Raw genomic sequence first — 23,586 nt, forward strand, 5'->3', positions numbered from 1 at the left:
ATAGATCCCTTTCACCCACACATGTATATTCCTCAGACGCAACACATAACAACGTCCTGAATATCATTATTTCAGAACTATCAGTATACTCTTACTACTACTTAACCATATTCGCTTCCTATGCGGAGTATATGGAATCCACAAACTGCCTCACACTCTTCTGTAGACTGAAGTTAGTATGAGTTGATTGTTTTAAGTTTTGTGGTGATATTTCTTAAAAATTTTATACCAGTCTGACTTCAGACTGGTATAAACTAAATTTTATACCAGTCTGAAGTGTATAATACCAGTCTGGTGATAAAACCCGGTCACTGGTCAAATTAAATAAAACTGAAAAAGATATATAGTTTTGTTTTATTATTTTTAATTAATGTTTGGTAGATTTTAAAATTAATAAGATAAATATCATCTTTACTAACTATTTTTTTATGTGTATATTCTTCTCTCTCTCTCTCTTCAGACTTATTCCTCATTACTGAGGGTTGTGACCCTTGTTGAAGCAATTACTCTTCTCCAATCATCCTTTGAAAAAAAATTTCTGCTGCTTTTATGGACCAGCAGCATAGAGAAAGATGGAGTGGACCAAACTCCTGACGAGTTTTATCTCGGTGCTGTTACTCACACCCCTGTCTTTCCAGATTTTGTCTAGCTTAGACCTGGCTCTTTTGGCAATGGTGATACGACGTCTGATCTCTCCTTCGCAAGTTCCTTCATTGCTGATTTTGAGATCCAAGGAACTGAAACTCTTTTATTATCTCTAAACCTTCGAGTGAGTTTTCGAGATCACCATTTTATTTTTCTAATATTCTTGTAATAAATAAAAATATTTAATTTTGGACACAAGTTTTAAGCAGGCCTAATTTAAGCCCGTGTCTGAAAATAGTCATTATCTTGTGGTAGAACGAGGATCAAACCACAAGCCCTTGAGTCAAAGTTCATGACACCAATAACACACTTAACTATTTAATACTCACATAACTATTAATGGTCGTGAATTATTCATCAAACTTAGAAATGCTTCCAGAATAATTCCAGAATAAATAAATAAATGAGGGTACTGGAAGCGTAATTAGGATTTTCCAATATATCCTGAAATTTCGATGCTGGAATAAACTCAACGTAAGCAATTGAACAACATTTATTATTGTATAGTTATAAATATTATCAATCCATGAAGGTTTTTTATAAGATATAACTTAATATAGAAGGTTACAAATGCTTCACATTGAATTTTAACAGGTTAATGCTGTAACAAACGTAAAATAATCCTGTCCAATGAAAATAATAATAAATATTTTGTAATTTTTTTTATTTTTTTTTTATTTTATAGGTATTTATTTTTTATGATTTGGTAGAATTCCTATGCATTTCTTATTAAACAATCTTAATTTCAATTGCACTGAACCTCTCCAAAAAAGAAACTGAGCTCTTGTGCTTGAAGAGGGGCTTTTTCTTCTTTTTTTGTTGTTGATAGTATCATGTTTTACATTTTTTTAAATATTACTGGGGAACGTGTGTTTTTTATGCTTTACGAGGGAGTTATCTTGTTTAGTTTTCTAGTGTATAGTCTGAATATGTTTAAAGTGTTCGTTAAGTTTATTTTTGGAGTGTTTGTGTCTATATATATTTTTACTTTCTAAAGAGGAGCTGTTGAAATTTTTTATTCCTAAGTGTATATAATTTTGTTGTATATTCATCTTTCAAAATTTGAGTCGTATAGTTATATTACCCAAGTTTTGAAAGCTGAATAATATGGTTGTATAGTAATTTATAACTTTATACATAGTGTAACATTACTAACAATGACAATTAAGTTTTGCAATCGTTATAACATTCATACTCTCTCAAAATAAAAACTGATTCGTCTCTGTTAAAATATGAATTAAAATCTTGACAACAACCCTTAATATTAATATTTGTATTGAAAGTTTTAAATGTACCAATCACAAAGTATTTCTTTACTTTCGTGTTTAAAATTTCCACAACATTCATAACAGTATGTATAAAACTTTTACAAAGTTTTTGACAGTTTCGCGAATGTCTCAGTAACTCTTTACTGGATAATTTAAACTCTTTTCTTAGTACAATAAAATCCCTCATTTTGATGCGTCTGGTGTATTTAAATATTTCACAAAAAAATTGTTATGGGTTTTTAAAAAAAATATTTAAAAAATCATTAATTATCGCCTACATTGTATATGAGTTTTTAAACTATTAATGTCTTTTTCATAATTTATTGTTTATGTCAGCCTCCGTAGTGTAATGGTCAGCACGCTCGGCTACCGTTCTGGAGGTCCCGGGTTCGATTCCCAGGGGGGGTCAAATAAATATGAGTGAATTTTTCACTCTAATATATATTCCATATTACCCTGGACTGGTACCTGAAGCGGAGGGCTGATTAACTTCCCTTAATGTGTTAACGATCAAGATAACACTGCGTTTGTATGATGCAGTGCCCTATGCACCAGTGGGGTGCGGATAAGGGTTTGAAAAAATTATTTATTTAAACTTCATGTACAGAAAAGAATTAAGTACATTGGCGGGCATATTGCTAAAAAGCAAGATCTTCCAACCAACCAAAAATAGACTAGTGATACGACTAGTGATAGTGGTCAAAACGTTTGATATTATATATAGCTATTTGCAATCAGAGGGTAGATAGTACTTGAACATTCAAGGAAACGTAAATTACAAATTTCGTTAATATTCGTACAAATTATTTGTAATAGTAAACATTTTTCGAAGTTTATAATTAACCTTGTATTCAACACCTTTCATACAGAACTTAGACAATTACTTAGGTTAAAATCACGGTCAATATCAATTTTTTAAGTCTAATAACCAGTATGATTTACTTTCTTTGACTTAACAATACTACTCCATAATCCATTCAATGTTTCAAATTTCCCTGCAGTAGAGGTTTGACTAATAAATACTTGAAACTTTTTCGCTTACTCGATTAGTATTGGATACTTTTTTCTCGGTTTTTATTTCCTTCCTACTTCCTAGTTTGATATTTAATTTGTTATACATATTTAGAGATATAAATACGCAATACACAACCAAAATTGTAAGCAGATAAGCGTGATTAGATTCAATGATCGAATTCAGAAACCGAATTATGTAACGATTTCCTTTATAAAAGTCTTAATTAAAATTGACCGTCCGTACAGGTCGTATAGCAAATATTTCAAGTAAAAATCCTTGTTGCCTTTTTTCTATGTGAAATCACGAATAAATACTTTGTATAACGTTTAGGCAGAAATTTGTCTAACGTATCTCAGAAATTAATTCAGAAGAATAAATACAAATTATATACCTTCCACCAATAGCATTGTAGATATGCCAGTATATTGATATTTAAGGCACAATATCAAGCAATATTTTTGATATCACGCTAGGATATTTTCAATTTCTTCGTTGAAAAAATTAAAAAAAGGGACATTGAAAGTATTCAAATTTTACTTTAAGTCATGTCGGATTTCTTTCTGCATTTTATTTTAAATTTGACCCTCAAATTGATGTCACATTATATCATAAATATGAAATTCAGGTGTAACACACTATATATTGTTTCATAATTGGGATTTTACAAAATAATAAACACTTTTTTTGTTAGCTGAAAAATAAATAATTTTTTTTTTTAATCTAATTTACTAATTTGTAAAGTCATTTAAACAAAGCCATTAAATGCTTTTAAATATAATGTGTGGCATGCAAATCACTGGATTTACACACATATTGCGTACAAAATTATTTTTAATGTTTTTATTATGTAAGAAACTTATAAGGTACCTACTCGTTTATCGACAAGTTCAATGAATATTGTCAAATCTCCAAAAAACCGCTGAAATATTTTTTCTAAATGATTTAAGAAATTAATAAAGGCATGCATAAAATATACAAATTTATACAAATATAAATATATATATTTATTGTAAAACCTATAACCAAAATTATAAAAGATAATGGGTATTTACAGGACTCATGACCTGTAGGTTGGTTTGAGTGATCAAATTATACACGTGTAACATTTACCATTCTACCCTTAATTGATTTTTTCACTTTTATTATTATTTATTATGTTACTTTGAATCGGAGTGTGAAACGCAGAAATAACCACTACTTCACAGCATCGATACAATGCATTACCCTATGAATCGTTGGGCTTAAATAAATGCCGAGGATGAAGTCACTTGCAAAAGATTTTTTTAACTGATATCCCATAAAATAGTATTTTGCATATCCGACATTATTTATCAGTCGCGTCAATATTTATTATGAACGAAACCTCTTTGCCTTACACAAATCTTCAACATGCCCATTTAAATAAAACCCGATATTAAACAGCGCCGTACATTCGTGCCAATAACTTATAAAGAGTGATAAAAGAACTTTAACCGTAGGTCTTATCGTGCAATTGGCGCGTTAGATGCGTGCTAGGAGGAAATGTTCGTGCGCAGTCCGTGCGAAAGTCGTGCCACGCTCTCCGGTGACCTTGCTCAGCCACTCCGCAACGTCGCGTGACCGTTACCACGAAACAAAATGGCGTTCACAATGTTCATCAAATAAAATTATTCTATAATACGGCGGAAATATTTTTTACATACACGACCCCCATTCCATGAAATTCGGATTTGTTTAAAGAAGGCATGTGAAACACGCGGCCCGCGGCCTGCCACCATCGGAAATCTATATGTTTATATAAATTTTGAAAGCGTTGGCTTTTATAGTGACACGCAAACGATAAAAATATTTTTTTTAAAACGTTAATAATAAAAATAATCATTGATTAATTTGGCAGCCACTTTGTGGTAATATTTAATGTTTTTTTATTATTTTTTAATTGGTAAATACCACTATTTCTTAAAATCTATTCACCACGTGTTAAAATGCATCAGCACCATACGGTGTTTAAAAATTATGTGAAGTCACTAAGTAAAACTTAAAAACAAATCATGAAAAATCCATCTATCCGAAAAATATCTAAATATTTCGAGAAGTTTATCGATTAATCAGATAATTTACAAAAAATATATCCAAAAAAGCATTAAAAAATATCGCCGAGAAGTCGAAATTAGTAGACTAGTATATGAAAGTTATTGCTCAAACATTTAGCAAAGAGAAAATAAAAATTAAAAATATTATCAATATCTTAAAAAAATTAAATTTAACAATTATTTAAAATATTTAGTTTTTGTTATTTGTTATTGAATATTGTGACGTTCTTGTATTATATACAATCGTTATTTAATAATATTTCAATAAATAAATAATAATAACTCTCAATTTGAGTTTGTTATTGTAATGAGTGTCGAAATATAAAACTTATCACGGCCCTCACTTTAGGAAATAAGTTTGACGTGTCTGATGACAGTGTGACCGAGAGTTTTTAAAGTAGTTATACAAAAATCAAGTTTTAATAAATCGAACATGTCCATTAGAACTTTTCTATTTTTTTATTATTATTTTTTAATTGAATTCTAACTCTTGCAGGCTATCAATTATCCTCAATTATAATTTGTGCATTTTGAACTTTGAAAAGCATGTGTCTTACTCATTTTTAAAACATACGGTTAAGCATAAAACAAGAATCTATTTATTATATTATTAATCCAGTAAATCCTTTCAATGCAACGAAATTTTAGTCTAATATTAAAAAGAAATTTTTAAAAGTAATAATAATATCAATAGACAAAAAGACGATTAAAAACTGATTTTTATATTTTTCCCTAGTTTGTTATGCGGATTGCATGCCGACAGGCGCGACTCGTATACTCGCACTGAATATAATATGAATTTTAAAATCGTGATATTGAGGTCGTTTGATAATGATTTATTTTACACTAATTATTTTTAAATGAGATGTCAATCTACTGTCATGGGGTTGACACAATTAAAAAGTAAAATCTGCACAAGCAGACAATATTGAGGTCAAACGCTTTTGGCAAAGGTTTTAAACGCTTCATGTTTTATTATTGATTGAAGGGATGGCAGTATAAATGGCTTTGTTGAAGGCATTGGCTTTGAGAGGTTTTTTTTGTAATATCAATAATGTAACTTTTTATGTGTGATACTACTTCAATTGTATCTCAATTAAATTTTTAAAGGATAATTTTTTTGCATAAAAGAAATATTAAAATGATTTTACCATAAAATATATTATTCTGAGTGCGTGAAGTGCATGAGTATATTGTATATCAATGAAATTCATGCTTTTGTTTAAAAAACAGTAATTATTGAAAAAAATTACTAAAAAAAATCTTTATTGTTACAAACCATATTTTAACTAACAATTACTAACCATTTTACGAAACGTCAGTAAATTATCTCAAACATGATAAAATATTTTAATATTTTTAATACATTTTCTTAATTTTTAAAGTTATTTTGGCAATCAATACAATTTAGCCAGAACAGTTTTCAAATTAAACAATTGTGCTAAATATTTTTGTATTATTTTTAATAATAATACTCATTGTCATATTCACGGTCGTATTCATAATTACCTAGTGGTTAGTCAATCAACGAATGGTGTGTAACATGAACGTGAGGAGGGTAGAAGGTATTATTTATATTGAAGGATACAAATTACCGCAAACTGTGGATTAAAGCATATTTGAAGGCTTTTGTATAATGCAGATAGCCTCGGTGTATGGAAATAGTACTGCAACGGCATTATTGTATGACCATCATTGTCAGGTGGATTTCTATCGGCACGCCTTTCAGTAAAATTTATAAGCTGTCCAAATAGTAAATACACTGTCTAGCAGTTTTAGTTATAAGCAAATAAAGGGTTTACACAACTGAAACGAATATTATTATCGCGTTTATACAGTTTAAGACACATGCTTTTCAAAGTTCAAAATGCACAAATTATAATTAAGGTGGGATAATTGATAGCCTGTAACAGTTGGAATTCAATTAAAAAATAATCAAAGCAATAGTCCGCCTCCGTAGTGTAATGGTCAGCATGCTCGCCTACCGTTCTGGAGGTCCCGGGTTCGATTCCCAGGGGGGTTTAATAAATATAAGTGATTTTTTCACTCTAATATTTATTCAATATTACACTGGACTGGTACCTGAAGTGGAGGGCTGATCACCTTTCCTTCATGTGTAATCGATCGAAATAACACTGCGATTATATGAAACAGTGCCCTATGCACCATTGGGGTGCGGTAAGGGATTTATTATTATTATCAAAGTTGGTATGCACGTTATTCATCCATGTTTTCCAAACTGGGCTTTGGAATTTCAAAAACTGAAATAGCTGATTTTCAATCAAAATCAAACTAATAGAAATAAAATTTAAGTTGTGTTGTCTGTTGCCTTTTGTTTGCTTTTTTTAGGTGGGAATCGAAATTATTATTTACCTTGCTTATTATCTACAAGGTAATAACAAGGTAAATAATAAATAGATCGATTTCTTAATCGATCGATAAATACTGGTATTTTTTCAAAAGTATTGTGACACATGTTTCGAAGCATTCCGCATCATTTTCAAAATTTGTAATAATTGTCAAATTAACAGAGAACTATAAGAAATCGATCTTTAATATAACTATATATTATTATAAGAATAGTCAGCGGGTGTGTATGAGGAGATGTATGAATGTGAAAAGGCAAAAATTGCTTGCAAATAAAAATTAATGTGGCGTTCTATTCTCTTTGTCTACCGCTGCGGGAAAGCAGCGTGATGGCTAGTTAATTCTTTTTGTAAATTTTCATTCCGAATTGAAAGGGTCGTCATATTTACTTTCGATTCACTGAAAACACAACCAAACCTAATTGAAAATAGATTGAACTTTGTTGGGTTTACGATTTAATTAAATGTGTTAGTAATTGAGACTTTCTTCTTTTGATTGCAGAGATGGAAATCGTGCTTGAGGGAAAAAACTTCAGATTGCTTCAAGAAGATGAGCTTCCAGCTATATTAGACTTTCTTGAAAAGTATTTGCCTGATTCGCTTAAGGTATTTATTTATTTCAAGTACTTCCTTTTTTAAGGGCTTCAATATATATTTTTTATCGTGAATTTCTTTGATATTTTTCTTGTTTGAGAAACAAACAACCTGGAAATTCATTAAAAATATTTTGTACTAATTTCATCCGTTAATATGTTTGTTGTTTGAAAAAATAAACGATGTTTAATTTAGATTTTATTAAAATCTAATTCATTTCAGACAATTTTAAGATGTTTTGAATCGCTTCATGTTTTTTTTTATATACAGCGCGTATAACGTAATAAAAATTCATAATTTTAGTGTATTTTTCATTTATGTAGCCAATTTTTCGAGCCAAAACAAAACATAAATAAAAAAATTGATTCCTCGTTGTATGATGTATTTTTTATACAACGCTACATATGGTAATACGAATAAAATAACAACCATATAAGTTAATTGTATACATTTTAGTGAAACACTAATGCTTTAATGCCAAGGATTTGATAAAAAAAATGATTAGAGTATAATTAAGTATTAGAATATATCTGTTTGAAATTCAGAAAATCATTGACCTATCTATTTTCACTGCTTAATAGTCGATTTATAATGTAATAAGAGAGGATCCAATCAACGGGTTGATTGCTGTTACGTTTTTCCAATAACCTATTTTTATCTAAAACAACACGTCGTCGTCTAGAGACATTTATTTTATACAGAAAGTAGGTTTTAATCGTGTTGCAACTAGATTAAATGAAAATAAAGATTTAAAAAAATTAATATTCTACCGATTTAACGAGTATTGAGTAAAAATCGATTAAACAGTATTATTTATTTATTGATTTGAGATTAAATATGTGAAATAAATAATAATTAATTTGTCAGTTTTTGGTTGGTTGGAATATATTGATTTTTAACAATAAGCCCGCAAATTTACTTTTATCTCTTCTGTAATTGAAGTTTAAACAAATAAATAAATAGAAATGACCATAACATTTTGAGTGTGTCCAAATACTTGTTCACAAAATCTGGATTATCTCCAATTACAGGAGTTATTTTCATATTATTTTTTGACATCTCATCAAAGATGAAGAAGAATATGGAAGTCTGGGCATTTACGGGGCTTACGACCGTCATAGGCTGGTTTAAGTGATCACTTTACACACGTGTAACATTAACATTCACCAATTCTACCCATTATTGACAACCACACTACTCAAATTCTTGGAAGTTCTATATATATGAACCAATTTAGAAACCTTGTTCATGAATCACTAGAACTAGAAGATGTCAAAAAATAATATAGAAATGACCATGTTGATGAAGTGAAAAAATAAAACATTTATTAAAACTCGGAAGGTTTCCTATTTGGGGCATAAGCTCTGAGGAGAAATTGGAAAAGTACAAGCTTCTGCAACTGATCATTAGGTGTAAGATTGTGGGTCAAAGAGGCGTCGGAAGAAGGCGGAACTCCCGGCTCCATAATATACATGCACGAGTGGACACTTTCTCACAAATGACGGTCAACGTTGAGGAGACCCGATACGATACGTAAAGAAGAAGAGAGCACTTGTAAAATACCACTTTTTGAGTATATATTAATGTTTACACGACTAGTTTCGAGAACTACAGATATTCTCATCAACAGATGAAAATACAAAGTAATTTGTTTTTTTTTTTTACACTTGTTGATGAAAACATCTGTTGTTTTTGAAACTTGTCATGTTAATATACATAAAAAGAGGTATTTTACAGGTACTTTATTTGAATGATTATATCGATGTATTGTTTAACAAAGTTATGGCAAATCAATGAATAAATAAAAATCATGAGCATAAATTATTAATTTTTAAATAGAATTATCCGTGTCTAATATTCTATTGTTTCAGTAATAATATTTGGGCTGTAGGGTGCAGTTTAATTATAATATTATTTTAGCGGACATTAAATTGTCTACTTCATGACTTCAGCAGTAGGGTCAACACGTAATTCAACATGGAATTAAAGTTCGTGAGCTGAAATCACCTAATTGGGTGGAAAAATATTTCAATTCGCATATAACATGCCCGGAACGCGACCCCTTAGTTCCAACTTTTCGGAATTATTTAACCGAGTGGAGGCCATTTTTACCAATGCGTAATTTTTGTGAAAATAACTAGTTTTTGCTGGAATATCATAAACTTTTGCTGAAATAACATTAGGTATGGATAAAATCATACGTAGTATCCAATTAGTTGATTCCCATAAAAGGAGGGAAACGAAAAACTAACAAGCATTTTTTAAATAAAATTATAAATTTATCTATAAATGCAACTTTAAATCATACAATTTTACAAGCATTTAACTCAAAATCTATATTATCGTTATTTTAGTTAGCCACAAAAAAAATTAACATTTTGTTTTCTGGTCTGTTTATGGTTCAAAATATATTTCATAACGCACTGAAATTACCAATAATTAGTACGAAATAGTAACAGCGCGATTTGTATTGGTTGTTACGTATAACAATTGAAATGTTTATATAGTTCAATCATAATTATTTAGCTTTTTTAAATCCTTTATAAATACCGTATTTCCTAAGGGTCTTATTTATGATCGTATTTTCCGTATTTTCCCATTAAAAATTTCGTTCACAGACTTTAATGTTTATATAATATTATGATCGAGGGCTTAATTCTCAAATCTCCTCGAACCTAAATACGGATTAAGTAAATCTCAAATAGGCGTTTTAAAGTCGCGAACTCTTATCAAGTTATTACGTTATAAAAGATTAATGTATAAATTTTAATAAATTTAAATATTTAAATGTAAAAAATTGTCTTGAGTATCTAAAGAAAAATTATTGTAGGAATACATTTTTTAAAAATAAATTACATTATTTCTTTATGTACCTACATTATTATTATTGTGCGTCGAAAAACTATGGGTTAAATTCCTTTCATGTAAAGTAATGTACTGTAAAAGTAATGTCCATGTAAAGTAGTTGTTAATGTCCTATAAACAATATACCATAGTTTGGACCATGTCGGTGTTTAACTTACCATATATTTTTTTCAATGGCCTTGATCGCACACAGCAGAAGTAACAATTTAAGACTTTACAGAGCAATACATTTAAAAAGAAAACACATTTTTCGTTAATTGTAGGAAGAATGACTGAACTAGGGCATTAGTCTCAAAATTAGGTTCAACTTAACGTATTTTGGCATGTATTCGAGTAAGCTCAATGGCTTTATGCCAAAATCTTTTGAAGGACGTTTCTCGCAGTAAACGGGCATAATTAAAGCTTTAATTTTATAACTCTTCTCATAAACTATGTTGACTCACCGAGTTATATTACTTTAAAGTTTACTCAATTCTGATTTTTAAATAATGGATACAGTTCTTACATTATAATATTGTTTTGCAAATTATTAGGGTACAGCTATTGTCTTAAGATACAGCATCTGAGGACTGACGTCTTCTTGGTGATGCTTACGTTATAAAATGGTGTTCGTTGGCAGATGAGAAAAGCTGCTCGAATGAGCTTTCTCCGATCTGGCAGCCTCGGCATCTATGTGCAAATGAAATGAAGACAAATGACTTCCTCACTGGCTTCAATTGAATTGATTTGATATATTCAAATCGACATGTTTGTCACAATTTTTTTTAAGGCTTTGGAATTTTTAAGTGAAGTCACCAGATTAAGGGATCCATGATAGAAAATGTTGGTGAACAAAATGATTAAGTGGAAAATGTGATGACTGAACCTTTTCTGCAAATGCCTTGGGATCACTCCGTTTCTGTCTGCTGTGCTGGTCTAGATCGTTGAGGCGCCTGTGTACCAGCCACCATAGGTCTAGAACTAAGATTTATATGACTTACGAACGTGAAAGGCTTTATCAAGATACTAATTCCTTTCACTGCCAAAACTAGCAACAGGTTTATTAAAAGCTGTGAAACGTACATTTATAGTGAAATCGGGATAGGTTTTTTAAACATTTTTCATACTTTTCTCTATCCAGTTCATTAAAAAAATTTTTAGCAAGTATTAGTCTAAAAGGAAACATAAAGCTTATGTATTGGATCTGGGAATATGAATTTACATTTAAAAGCTTTCAATGCTCCAGTCACTGACAATCTAAATACATATAAATATGGAAAACCATCACCATGTTTTACTGTACACCAAGTCATTTCCATAATAACAGAGTGTGATGCTGGAGAAATAACGCAGAAATAAGCAACGCTTGTTATTTGGTTCTCTGTAAGCTGTTGGAGGTTTGATTAGTAGCCGTAAGAAAATAAACAAAATCAACATTTACCGTCTTCGCTATTGCCTTTTCATCTATTTGATATTCAGATGTCAGTGGTGCTCAACTGTACTTCAAAACGTATATTATTTTATGTATTTTTGTACGTATAATTTCAATATCTGGTGTCAACATCACAATTTACTTATTTTTCATCATACACATAGTTACAATTCACATTTTACAATAATGTGCCCTCACTGAGTTTTCCCATGCCGAGAACACAATTTATAATGCTTATTTTAAAATTAATGGTGTATGTACTTTTTAGTATATACCATTAAGTTATGTATATAATATTAAGTTATGTATGGTATTGATTCGGAGTTTAATTTGTAGAACTCCATTTTAATTTATGTATTAATTTTAAATCAAACACAGATTTTTTGAGTCTACTAAGTTGTATTTTATTAACCAAAACACATAAAAATTATATTGTGACTTTTGTTTCGCCTTGTTAAGGCATTATCAAACAAACATTAGTTTGATAATGCCCTAACAAGGCGAAACAATTGTCACAATATTAATTTTTTTATGTGTTTTTGTTAGTAAAATACAACTTAGTAGACTCAAAAAATCTGTTTGATTTAAAATTAATACATAAATATAATAGTAATAATAAATTTGGATAATTTATTAAGCTCCATTTTCGTAAAATACTACCTTGAGGGCGTTTATATTTCAAATATATTTACCTCCATTATCCAGTTACAAAATGCTCTATATAATACTCATATTGAATTACTTAATAGGTAATGGAAGCAGGTAAATGTAATATATTGTAATATTCAATGTTCCTTTGATAAAATGGAGTTTATTTTATTTGGCTATTCTCTGTGTTTTGGATATTGTAGTTTAATTTTTGTTGTCATAAAGTATGGTCATAATATAAAGTATGTTCATATATAGTATAATCATGTGTGTGTTTTGTCGGGGGTGCTTTCTTGTGATTAACGTGAATAATTCTTATATGCATATGTGAGGATTGTTTTAGCGTATAGTTGTTTGGCTGTCATGGGTAGTACATAATTTATTGAATATTTCCTCTGTCGGAGTCTGTCTCGGAAAATTAAGTATTATTTTCAGTATAGATTTTTGGGCAACATTAACACAATTTTAAAGTGCTTTAATTATAAAATATTCATTCAAAACATTGGTGGTATGTCACCAATTAAAGAAATCGGGAAAAAATATACATGTGTGTACTAACTAACTAACTAACTAACCATCAACCATAACCAGGGGTAGGCAGAGAGAATAGAACGCCACACCACTCTGTCTTTGCAAACATTCTTCGCCTCTTCCACGTTCATGCATCTCCTCATACATACCTGCCGATTGTTACGATTCCTAACCTGACCACTTTCAAGTATTTGGCATACCTGATCGTGCCATATTTTTTTCGGTCTTCCTCTGCTCCTTTTCCCACTTACATTCACCTCATAAATTTGTTTTACCGTTCTTTTCTCACTCATTCGTTCTACATGTCCAAACCATCTCAACACACCTTTCTTAATTTTATCGATAGTGTGTACTAACTACACTTAAAAAATATTAACGGTTAAGCACGTTATGTCCGTTTACCAAAGCACATCGTTGTTCATGCTTCATGTCCATTAAAACGTTCACATCTTCTTCTTCTACTTTTTCCCTGTCAGGTCCCCCCAACATTGGCGATCACTTAAGCAAAGGCTTCGCGGCCCTGCGCCGTCCAGAACAGCTCCTCCACCCCTGTTATCCCACTCCACAGTGCCACTCCAGTCGCAACATTTGCGACTGGAGTGCACTCCAGTCGCAAATGTTGCGCAGCCACGATATTTGCTTTCTGTCAATTCTTCGACGTCCTTCTATCTTTCCCAGCATAATCAATTGTAGAAGGTGGTATTTCTCTCCACGAAATACGCGGACTCAGATATGAGATCTTAACCATGATATTCGACAAGAGTTCTCTGTCTGATCCAGCTCTTCTGAGAACCTCATCAATTGATGTGGTTTGTGACCCTATCCATCACCATTATGCAATGAAGCTACATTTAAAACGCTTCTATCCTATTCATTGTATTCACCTTTAGGGTCCAGGTCTCGGAGCCATATAGCAATGCTAAGGTAGCAAGTATTTCAATTTCAATTTCAATTTATTCAACAAAAAAAATAATATATACATAACAAACAATATTCAAGGCGTATATATTAAAAGTAAGTAAGAAGACTGAAGGTGTAGAAGAATCCCGCTTCGGAAAACTCCTTCGGACACATGGAACAGATCAATACTAATTTACGTACTAATTTACGTCTTTATTTTTCAGTTTCACCAGACAATTAAGACATATTTAAATAATCGAGTTTGGGACTTCCATTTTTATGTATCGAAGAATTGGCCAGAGGAGCCTGTGTGCCTTCACTTCCCCGGCTGTACTAGTACGGTAAGAGTGTTTACATTTTAAATAACTATTCTCCAAATTTGGTTTAACTTTTTTTAGGTCTTAAAATCAGAGGTTAAAGTAAAATAAAAGAACACCACTTCATGACTACCGGTTTAGGAGTAAACATTTCATCATTAGGTCAAATGTTATCTGATGATGGAATGGCTATTCCGAAACCGATTGTCATGAATTAATATTTTTTAAATGGTACTAAACAAAGTTAACAATAAATGACAAGGAGAGTGTTATATTACTATACCACAAAGTAAGCAATGCTTTTAATATACAAAACAGACTAAAAAAATTATGTACAGGATACTATCCTCACTAGGTAAATAAATAAAAGTAAATAAATTTTACTTTATTTTTAACTTAAAAGGACATTATAGGTATTTAAATATTTATTGTATGTATGTCCCTACTAGAATCAACATCACATACACACACACACACTCTTACACACTTTACACATGCACATTTTCTTTCATAAATACGTGTTTATTTGCTAGATCTACACTAAATATTTTGTACGAATCTTTATGTTTCTGTGGTTAACTGAATGACCAGAAAATGTACCATATCCCAGCAAAAGCGGCATATTTTAAACTTTATTTACCCACTACGGGGCAAAAAGTGTTGTTTTTGCATTATAAAGAAAAGGTAATGTTTAATTATTTTTTTTAAATATACTAAATATTTTTAAAACGGAGAAAAAACATTAGGTTTTTCCTAAAAAGATCTGTTGCACAGTAAAAAGTTCAATAAGTGACTTGATATTTTTTTTATTCGTTTTATTATATTTTTAAACTTTAAAAACGATCTCCTGAAAAATCAAGTTTTTTTTATAAATGACGTTGTTGAAAGGAGAAAGCGATATGTTGCCGCTGTTTACCCAAATAATTGTAAAAAATATATTAAAAAGTAAAAATAAATGTGTGAATCCTTATAGGTTAGGTGCATATGCATTTTTTTAAATAACTCCTTTTATGAGGAACAGTATTTATTTTCTATATGTTGTTTTTACAAATCTTTACTTTGATTTCAGCCTAATGGAAGACTGTACGAGAGTGTCAGTGTGTTCTGTCCCAATGATTGCCTGGACTCGATAGAGTTGTTCACATCCGAAGACGTACTAATAGATTGGAATCATCCATTATTCTTGAACTTCACCCATTCTGCCATAGTGGACAAGGTTGAGAAATTCTACCAAAATATTGGAACACTGGAAAAAGTACACGGTGATGTGTACATCTGTGAAGATCCACCGAAAGATTTTAATATGGATGAGTATGTATTCTCATATTTATACGAAAAATTAAATCAATTTTATTTTCTTGGCAAAAGTTATCAATGTTTACTTGATTACTAGTTTAAACTACCCTGATCCGGGATTACCAACGTTTTTTTAAAACCAATAATACTTAAAATTCTATCAAAAGGGATCATTAAATAGGGTTAAATTTTATAATATATATATGTATTTTTTACTCTAAAAATTAATATCACCTATGACTCAGTGCCATAAGATTCCAGTAAGAATAAAATCATTATTTTTCAAAATATATTGTGACACGTGTTTCGATGCATTCACGATCATTTTAATATTTAATCATGATGCATCGAAACACGTACTAAAATAGATTTGAATCCATGGTCATTACCTTCTAAAATTTTAATTTGAAATGCAATAACTATTTTTTGACTGTTTACCATTTTTATGATTTTTATTTTTTGTTATTTCCTAGATATCTTATTTTTCTTTCTCTATCGAATTTGATGCATTTTATTTTGTTATTTCCTAGCATTTTTTTAAAAATCTTTACCCTAGAATATTAAACTATCGTAAAAATTACGACCGTAAATTGACGATCCCGGAAAAAACCAATGTTCGCGTCGTTCCCGCGCTCCCTGCTTTACAGTACCTTCTTAATATACCTTCATTTTTTCATTATTACGTGATCTACTTAACCCAATGAATAATAAAAGTTTTCGATTATCTTATTTATTCCCGTTGTATGTCGTATTTTGTTACGAATGTTTAGTAACAACGTCACTTGTAGGATGGTTAAGCAATCTAGGGTTAAAGCTGTTCGCTGTTCGTTAAAGCGTTTAGGAATATAACGAGATAAGTCTCCTGTTCTCTGACAGTTCTATAAGGAGCTTAGGCATTAGGTGTCAACTTGTCAACTAATTTTTACAACGTCCCTCGCACTACTTTCCGTCTTCTCGTTTCAGGATGCCGAGTGATGTGGAGTTGTGTCGACTGAAGCCACAACACATGCAGACTATTCACGACCTGTATCCCGCCAACGACATGGAGTGTGTGGAAGTGTTCGAGAAGCTCGTGTCCGAGCTGCCCGCTTACGGGATATTCTCGTCGGGCGAATTGGCCGCGTGGATGGTGCAGTCGTATTATGGTGCTATGTTTTCTATGCAAACTAAGCCTGAGTATCGAAGGAAAGGCTTCGGATTGTATTTAGCTAAATATCTGACAAAAGAAGTGACTGAAAGGGGCTACAAACCTTTTGTTTTTATTAGACCAGAGAATGACGCTTCTCAAAGTTTATATACTAAGTTAGGGTTCAAAAGAAGTTACCAGATGGTAAGAGCGATCTTTCATCCGTATAAACAAAACGGCTCAGCGACAACGGAAAATGGCTAAGCAAAGGGTATTAGGTTCGATCGAATAGTTGTTAATATGACCTCTGTAACACCCAAATTGTATATTTTTGCACAGCCAATTCACTACATTCCTCTATAGAAAAATGTTGAATATCTTTGAATTAATCTATTTTTATTCACAGTATTTTGAGTGTCCAAATTTTTTTTCACAAATAATGGGAGATATTTAAATCAAGATTTGTCGATATCTTAGCATAGATAAAGAAGTCTATTGAGATGGAAATATGTAAGTCTGGGAATTTATGGGGCGTATGAACTGTCATTGGCTGATTTAAGTGAGATTCTGTACACGTATACTATGCGTAATACTCACAATACTATATTCTACCTGAGGGACTCTGATACTCCCCCTTTTCTACCCATTATTCCTCCGCCTTTTTCTTTTCTTTATAACAGTAATGTCCTGACCTTATCCGACCAAATATTCTAATTCTAGATCCAAAAACCTAGGGCATAGGAATAGTCGCCATGCTCTCATATAAATAGTGGTCAAGTTAATACAACATTAATTCGATGCAGTGCCCTATGCACCATCAGGAGCAGATAAGTATTAAAGAACATTTAATATTCTACCCATTATTGGTAACCATATTATGCATTGCCCCCTGCAAATATAAACAACTTTTCGAAAATTGGGTTGTGTAATCGCCTATCATTATGTTTGAAATGATCACTTAAATCAGTCAGTGAACGGTCGCAAGACCTGCAAATACCCAGTCTTTCATATTTCCATCTCGGAAGACTTAATCCATAATCTATTTTTATTCGCATTATCTTTAAAAAATAACAGTCAGCTTTCAAAATATTCTGAAAAATAAAATCAGCAACCGCAGACAAAAAAACCTTACGTAAATTTGTAAAAGATATTATTACTTACGCTGGATTCAAAATAGAAGTGTAGCATTATTAAAATTATGGTATTTTTTTAGATGTAAAATAGTGCTACTAATATCTACTATATAATTAAAAATAAAAGACACAGTCTTAAAATAATAATTCTAAATTTCCTTCCTTCGAAGCCATACTAAGTAGTGCTCTTTTTTTAAAATGTGCCTTGCACAAGTAATTAATGCAGAATAGAGATATTTTGCATTTTTCTCTGTCAAATTGTATTTCTTCACAGTACGATGTTTTCTTCTATGCTGTGGCTGCTGATGTTAGAAATTATCCAAACATTATCTTTAATACCAATTGTACAGTTTAAGCTCGTTAATTCGAAGTTCAATAAACCAAAGCTCGTAAAATATTTAGAATATCGAATTAGAAAATAATCATGAATTTACATTGCGCGGTAATGTTTTCAACCAATTCGTATTTTTTTAACGAAATAACGAAAGCAGTGAAGGCAATCAGAAATTTAATCAATGAAAACAAAGATTTTTTTTTCATGTCTTTTTGTCCTTTTCTCGTAATTAATTTCTTTTCGAATTTCAGATCAAACATTCTTCTGACTAAAGACGAAGAAATATTTTATTTTAATAATCGATAGTTTTGTATGTAAAAATCATTGGAGGGACCAGAATTTCAAAATATTTTTCGAATCATGGCAAAAGTCAAATGACAGTTGTTCGAATTAATGAGCTTTTACTTTATTATACCACTACAATATTATCACAACAATTTCGTCATTTTTAACCTACTTAAATATAATTATATGAAATAAGGTCACTAGCTGACGTAAAATGATATCATTCAATTAGTTCAGTTGTCATAAGAGCATGAAGTCTGTGATTTTGAAGATTTTCTTCCATTTCAATGCTGCATTGAAACATATTAATGTAATGTACGAGTAAGATTACTTTGCAACACAATTTTTATTTGTATGTATGTACTTACTTAAGGTAAATGAAATTTGTAGATACATATTATAATATACATTATCTTGGATTATATTTCGTAAGACAACTTATTTATTATCATATTGAAGACGATCTCAAGCAATAATTAGAAGGCTATTATATTTTTCTTCTTCTTCCAACCCTCATCATCACCGAATAGTGCAGAGTGTGCTTCATCAAATTGACGCAGTGTTATTTATTATTCGAATGCGCTAAGCACTCACTACGGAGGAAGATAAGTTAATTTTAACGATGCTATCATTCTACTTTATAAAGAAAGAGGAATATAAAAATATTAACTTATCAATTACCCGTTACGAACCGATTATCCACATATTTCCTTAATTAAGTTTTTTGCTTCCACAAATAATCAATTACAGGATAAAATTTGCTTATCTTATTAAAATATCATGACATTGCACTTTATATACTATAGGTTAATTATTATATTTATAATTCGGGCTTTCGAATATCAGAAATATCGGAGAGATAAAATTGAAATGATAAATGGCCAGCTTTTCTAATTTGCTCATGTTAGATTGAAAAGTGATCAATTATCTAATAATGATTATGTACATGATTTTCCACTGCTAGAAGATATTCTAATCGGAATTAGGAACAATTAGAATCTGGCTTAGATTTATATCTCTAGGGACAAAGTATTTTTGAAACTGACTGGCTGGACCATTGGTTACCATTGCTATGATAAATATGTGATATTTTTATAATCGTAGTTTGGGATTTTGGTTTTTCAATTTAATGACTATAAAAAGTAGATGACATTATTTTTGTAAGAATATAAGGCAATTTGGTACTTTGTAGAAAAGATGATTTTACTACTCTTTCATTGAAATACGTGTAAAGATACGGGAATACACTTCTTGGTGTTGGTATTGAACCGGGTACTTATGAAAAAAATGGAGGTCTTGTAGAATTTTCATCTTTTTTTCGTATGTGTACAGTTAAATTTAATGAGATATTTACATATCTATGTATTTATATAACTTTAATCGAATAGCAGTGGAAATATCTCACTCTTATTGATATCGTTCTTTTTACATTTAGTAAATTTGTAATTACATATAATTTGACAAAATGCACTTTTTGCTACATTAGTAGATACCTAGGTCATTAAAATGTAATTTTTGCTAAAAATGTGAGATTAAGAAAAGTTTGTAATACTCATTTTAGCTTTCTTCATGTGTCTTTTGCAGAGTAGAAAGCTAAAATATATATGTAATTAAAATTCACGACCCCTTGCCTTTATTGTAATTATTTTTTATAACTTTTCAACTATCATCGAATGATTAAAAGATGTACTTACATATTACTTATTATAATATCGTAAAAGTGCAAGTTCTTATACAATTAGCTTGTAATTATAGGTTGTAGTACTATACCGTCAATGATGAGAAATGGTGGGAATATTTGAACTGGAATGAACGTCGAATGCATGAGCGTCAATCGTATGAAAAGCTAAATTGTATAACTTACGTAAATGTAGCAAACACATGCATATACATGTTTGTCTGTAAAGACAATCGATGAATATAAGGTAAACATAAAGTCGTTTTTTTCTTTTCTAAATTTACAAACCAGAAATGATCTTGAACGCCATAAAACATATATATATATTTTCGGTATGATGCAACCATCCTAAAGGTTGTCCACCAATTGTCTAGGCACTGTATCAGCGTTGGTTCAAATTAAGTCATGTGATTTTTTAGTCCCTGATTTACATGGCTATGATACCTATCACACGCAGTGTAAATGAGGTGTTACTTTTTTTTTAACAAACGAGTTTTGAAAATTTTCTAAATAAAACCAAATAATAAATACTGTGAACCCTTATTTACTATGCATTATATTGTGTTCTGCTAGAAATTTCTTTAACTTATAAATAATAAATGAATGCACGTAATTTTTTTCTGTAATTTTTGTGTAAAAATATATTTTAGCCAATCTGATTCACTTAAAATGAAAGTGGCAAAAGATTGGAAAAAACGTGTGTTCACATTACAGCTCAATAAATTTGAAAATTTTTTGTAGGTCAGAAAGACTGATATTTGGTTTATATCTACTAATCAAATTAATTTCACTCAAATCAAAAATTGTGAAATAGCTTTTACTCAAGAAATGGATATCTCAATATTAATCAAACTTCTTATCATACCTACTTTTGTCTTATATCATATTATATTGCTCAAGAATTTGCTTTGCGAACAATAGAAAAATAAAACTATCGTCTTGTGACATTGTCTTTAGGAATGTCTAACATATTATTCAGTACATGGCTTGTTACTGTGAATTGAAACAGGTTCTGTTCCTTATTTATTCCTATTTAAACTCTTGATAATGATTATAAATCCACTCCAGCAGATTTGGATTGGAATTAAACATAATTTATATAAGGATATCAGATTAAAATAGATTAGAGACTCATTTGTATTACTTTTAACAATTGTATAGCTATTTTATTTGACTGTTCAATTTCCATCTCTCGTGTAATAATGAATTTTCTCCATATAATGTTTATTTATGAAGTTTTGCAATACAGTCCTAAAGTTTATTTATAAAAAAATGTCTCAGAACTTGACAGAAAGAAGAATTCTTGTATTTTTTTCCAGCAATGGATAGCTCTATCTCTTTTCTGAATTTAAAATAAATTATTATACTAGGATATTAATACTTTGAGCTGTATCATCTTACACTTACCTGTATGTATTTATAAAGTTTTAAAAGATCTTTTCAAGACTATAAAATATCAGGCCAGTACACAAATAGGTGTTTTCCAAATTTCACTTCAAATTCAGACACAGAAATATAAAATAAAAACCACTGAAAAATTTGCTTACAAATAAAAGGAACATGAAATGATTTAGTTGTTTTATTTTTACAAATAAATACTCAAGGGTGCTTATATAAACTTGGATAGTAATAATAATAATCATAGAATGATGATGATTCACAATAAAATAATATAATAAAATGCCGTCAATCGGTCTCGGGGCGTCGAGTAGGCTGAGTCTGGAGCGGGAAAAAGATGAGCCGACTTGTTATGCCTCCCTCTCAATCCTCATAGGCTGGAGAATGGCCAAGATGTTGGGCAGAACGCTTCCCTCAGAGTATAACATATCTAATGGCAAATAATAGGTAGAAAAATGAAAACCTTGAATAATGATATGATAATACATGATACTACAACAGGAAAAGATGTCAGACAATATATTAAAGCAATTATTATTCAATCGTTCCTTCCAACGGAGTGCATTTAGTACAAGTAAATTCATTACTTACCTGTTATAACTAATATCAAATGTTTTATGTCGGGCAGGTCGATATATTACAATAAAACATTTAGATTTTGAAATAATATCTGTAACAGGCTGAAGGCTTTCACTAAAATAACTCTATCTGCACCCAATTATCTATAAGGCACTGCATATGATGAATACGGTGTAAACTTGATTGTTAATGAAATAAAGGCAAGGTGATCAGTCTTGCGCTTCAGATTCATAGACAAAGGATGATGTAAATGAAGGAGCATGGTGTAAAGAATAATACCATTATGTGGGAAAGGAAATGGAAGAGAAATAGCAGGTAGGAAAAAATAATAGCTGCAATGGCTATATAGTGGACACAGGGTTGCATACCCGTACTCGTACTAGCTTGTGTGAGTTATACACTGCTTAAATGTACGAGTCACCTGAAAAACAATTTTATTTTTAGTAAGTAGTAAACAAAATATTTTTCTTAACTTGCTGTTAACAGCCATTATTTTATCGAATTGCGGTCCATTGGTTCAAGTCGTGGACCTGAGTCAGAGTATCTGGGTTCGAACCCACTCTACAAAAACTTGGTACTTATGTTTAATAAGGCAATGGAAATATTTGTGTATTCGATAAAAACACAAATTTTTATATATTTTTTAAAGCAGATAATGTTAAAAAGAGTTAAATTACTAAATACTAATAAATTAATAAATTCGCACTATTTTAAACACTTTTTCGAGACCTGAGTATCGAGTATGTACTTATGTTTTTAATATCTGAGTCTTATTTATAAGCTCTGAGTCTATCTATTGAGCGGAGCTTTGCCTTCATCATTCAGAATTACCTTTTATTTGAGATAACGTACCAGTCGTTAAAATGTTGTTTTGATTTGTCGACTATCTTGAACAAACGAAATGGTGTAATTTGGAGATAGGGCCATAAATATTAAAAAAAATAATACTACTATGGCAGATAGCGTAAGCTCTCAAATAAGTACGCATGAGAACTCCATTTATTGCATCTCTTACACAAGAATGCCATTTCAAGGGAGGGTAAAAAAATGTGTTTGTTTGAACATGCCAATGAGACGAGTATTAAGGAAATGGAATCGGAAAACAGTTATAAGTAGGAAACAGCC

The 23,586-nt window shown here is 30.6% G+C and overlaps 1 protein-coding gene across 1 annotated transcript; it reads left to right on the top strand.

The window, feature by feature from the left end:
• Positions 1–7,870: 7,870 nt before the first annotated feature.
• On the top strand, positions 7,871–22,050 carry LOC148305043 (uncharacterized). Its single transcript, XM_088267305.1, has 4 exons — positions 7,871–7,972; positions 14,540–14,656; positions 15,702–15,943; positions 16,892–22,050. Exons 1-4 carry the CDS (start codon positions 7,871–7,873, stop codon positions 17,316–17,318), a joined length of 888 nt encoding a protein of 295 aa, XP_088123431.1. The 3' UTR covers positions 17,319–22,050.
• Positions 22,051–23,586: the final 1,536 nt, after the last annotated feature.

The sequence above is a fragment of the Brachycentrus maculatus genome, unplaced genomic scaffold (genome assembly GCF_059751285.1).
Source record: "Brachycentrus maculatus isolate JH-2025_06_01 unplaced genomic scaffold, ASM5975128v1 h1tg000289l, whole genome shotgun sequence".
Taxonomy (NCBI): domain Eukaryota; kingdom Metazoa; phylum Arthropoda; class Insecta; order Trichoptera; family Brachycentridae; genus Brachycentrus; species Brachycentrus maculatus.

Bases quoted from the DNA above. Each gene is read 5' to 3' on its own strand.
- LOC148305043 (XM_088267305.1), top strand. From the start codon at position 7,871: ATGGAAATCGTGCTTGAGGGAAAAAACTTCAGATTGCTTCAAGAAGAT. The intron at 14,657-15,701 runs GTAAGAGTGTTT...CTTTGATTTCAG, and splicing joins TCCCCGGCTGTACTAGTACG to CCTAATGGAAGACTGTACGA. The intron at 15,944-16,891 runs GTATGTATTCTC...TTCTCGTTTCAG, and splicing joins AAAGATTTTAATATGGATGA to GATGCCGAGTGATGTGGAGT.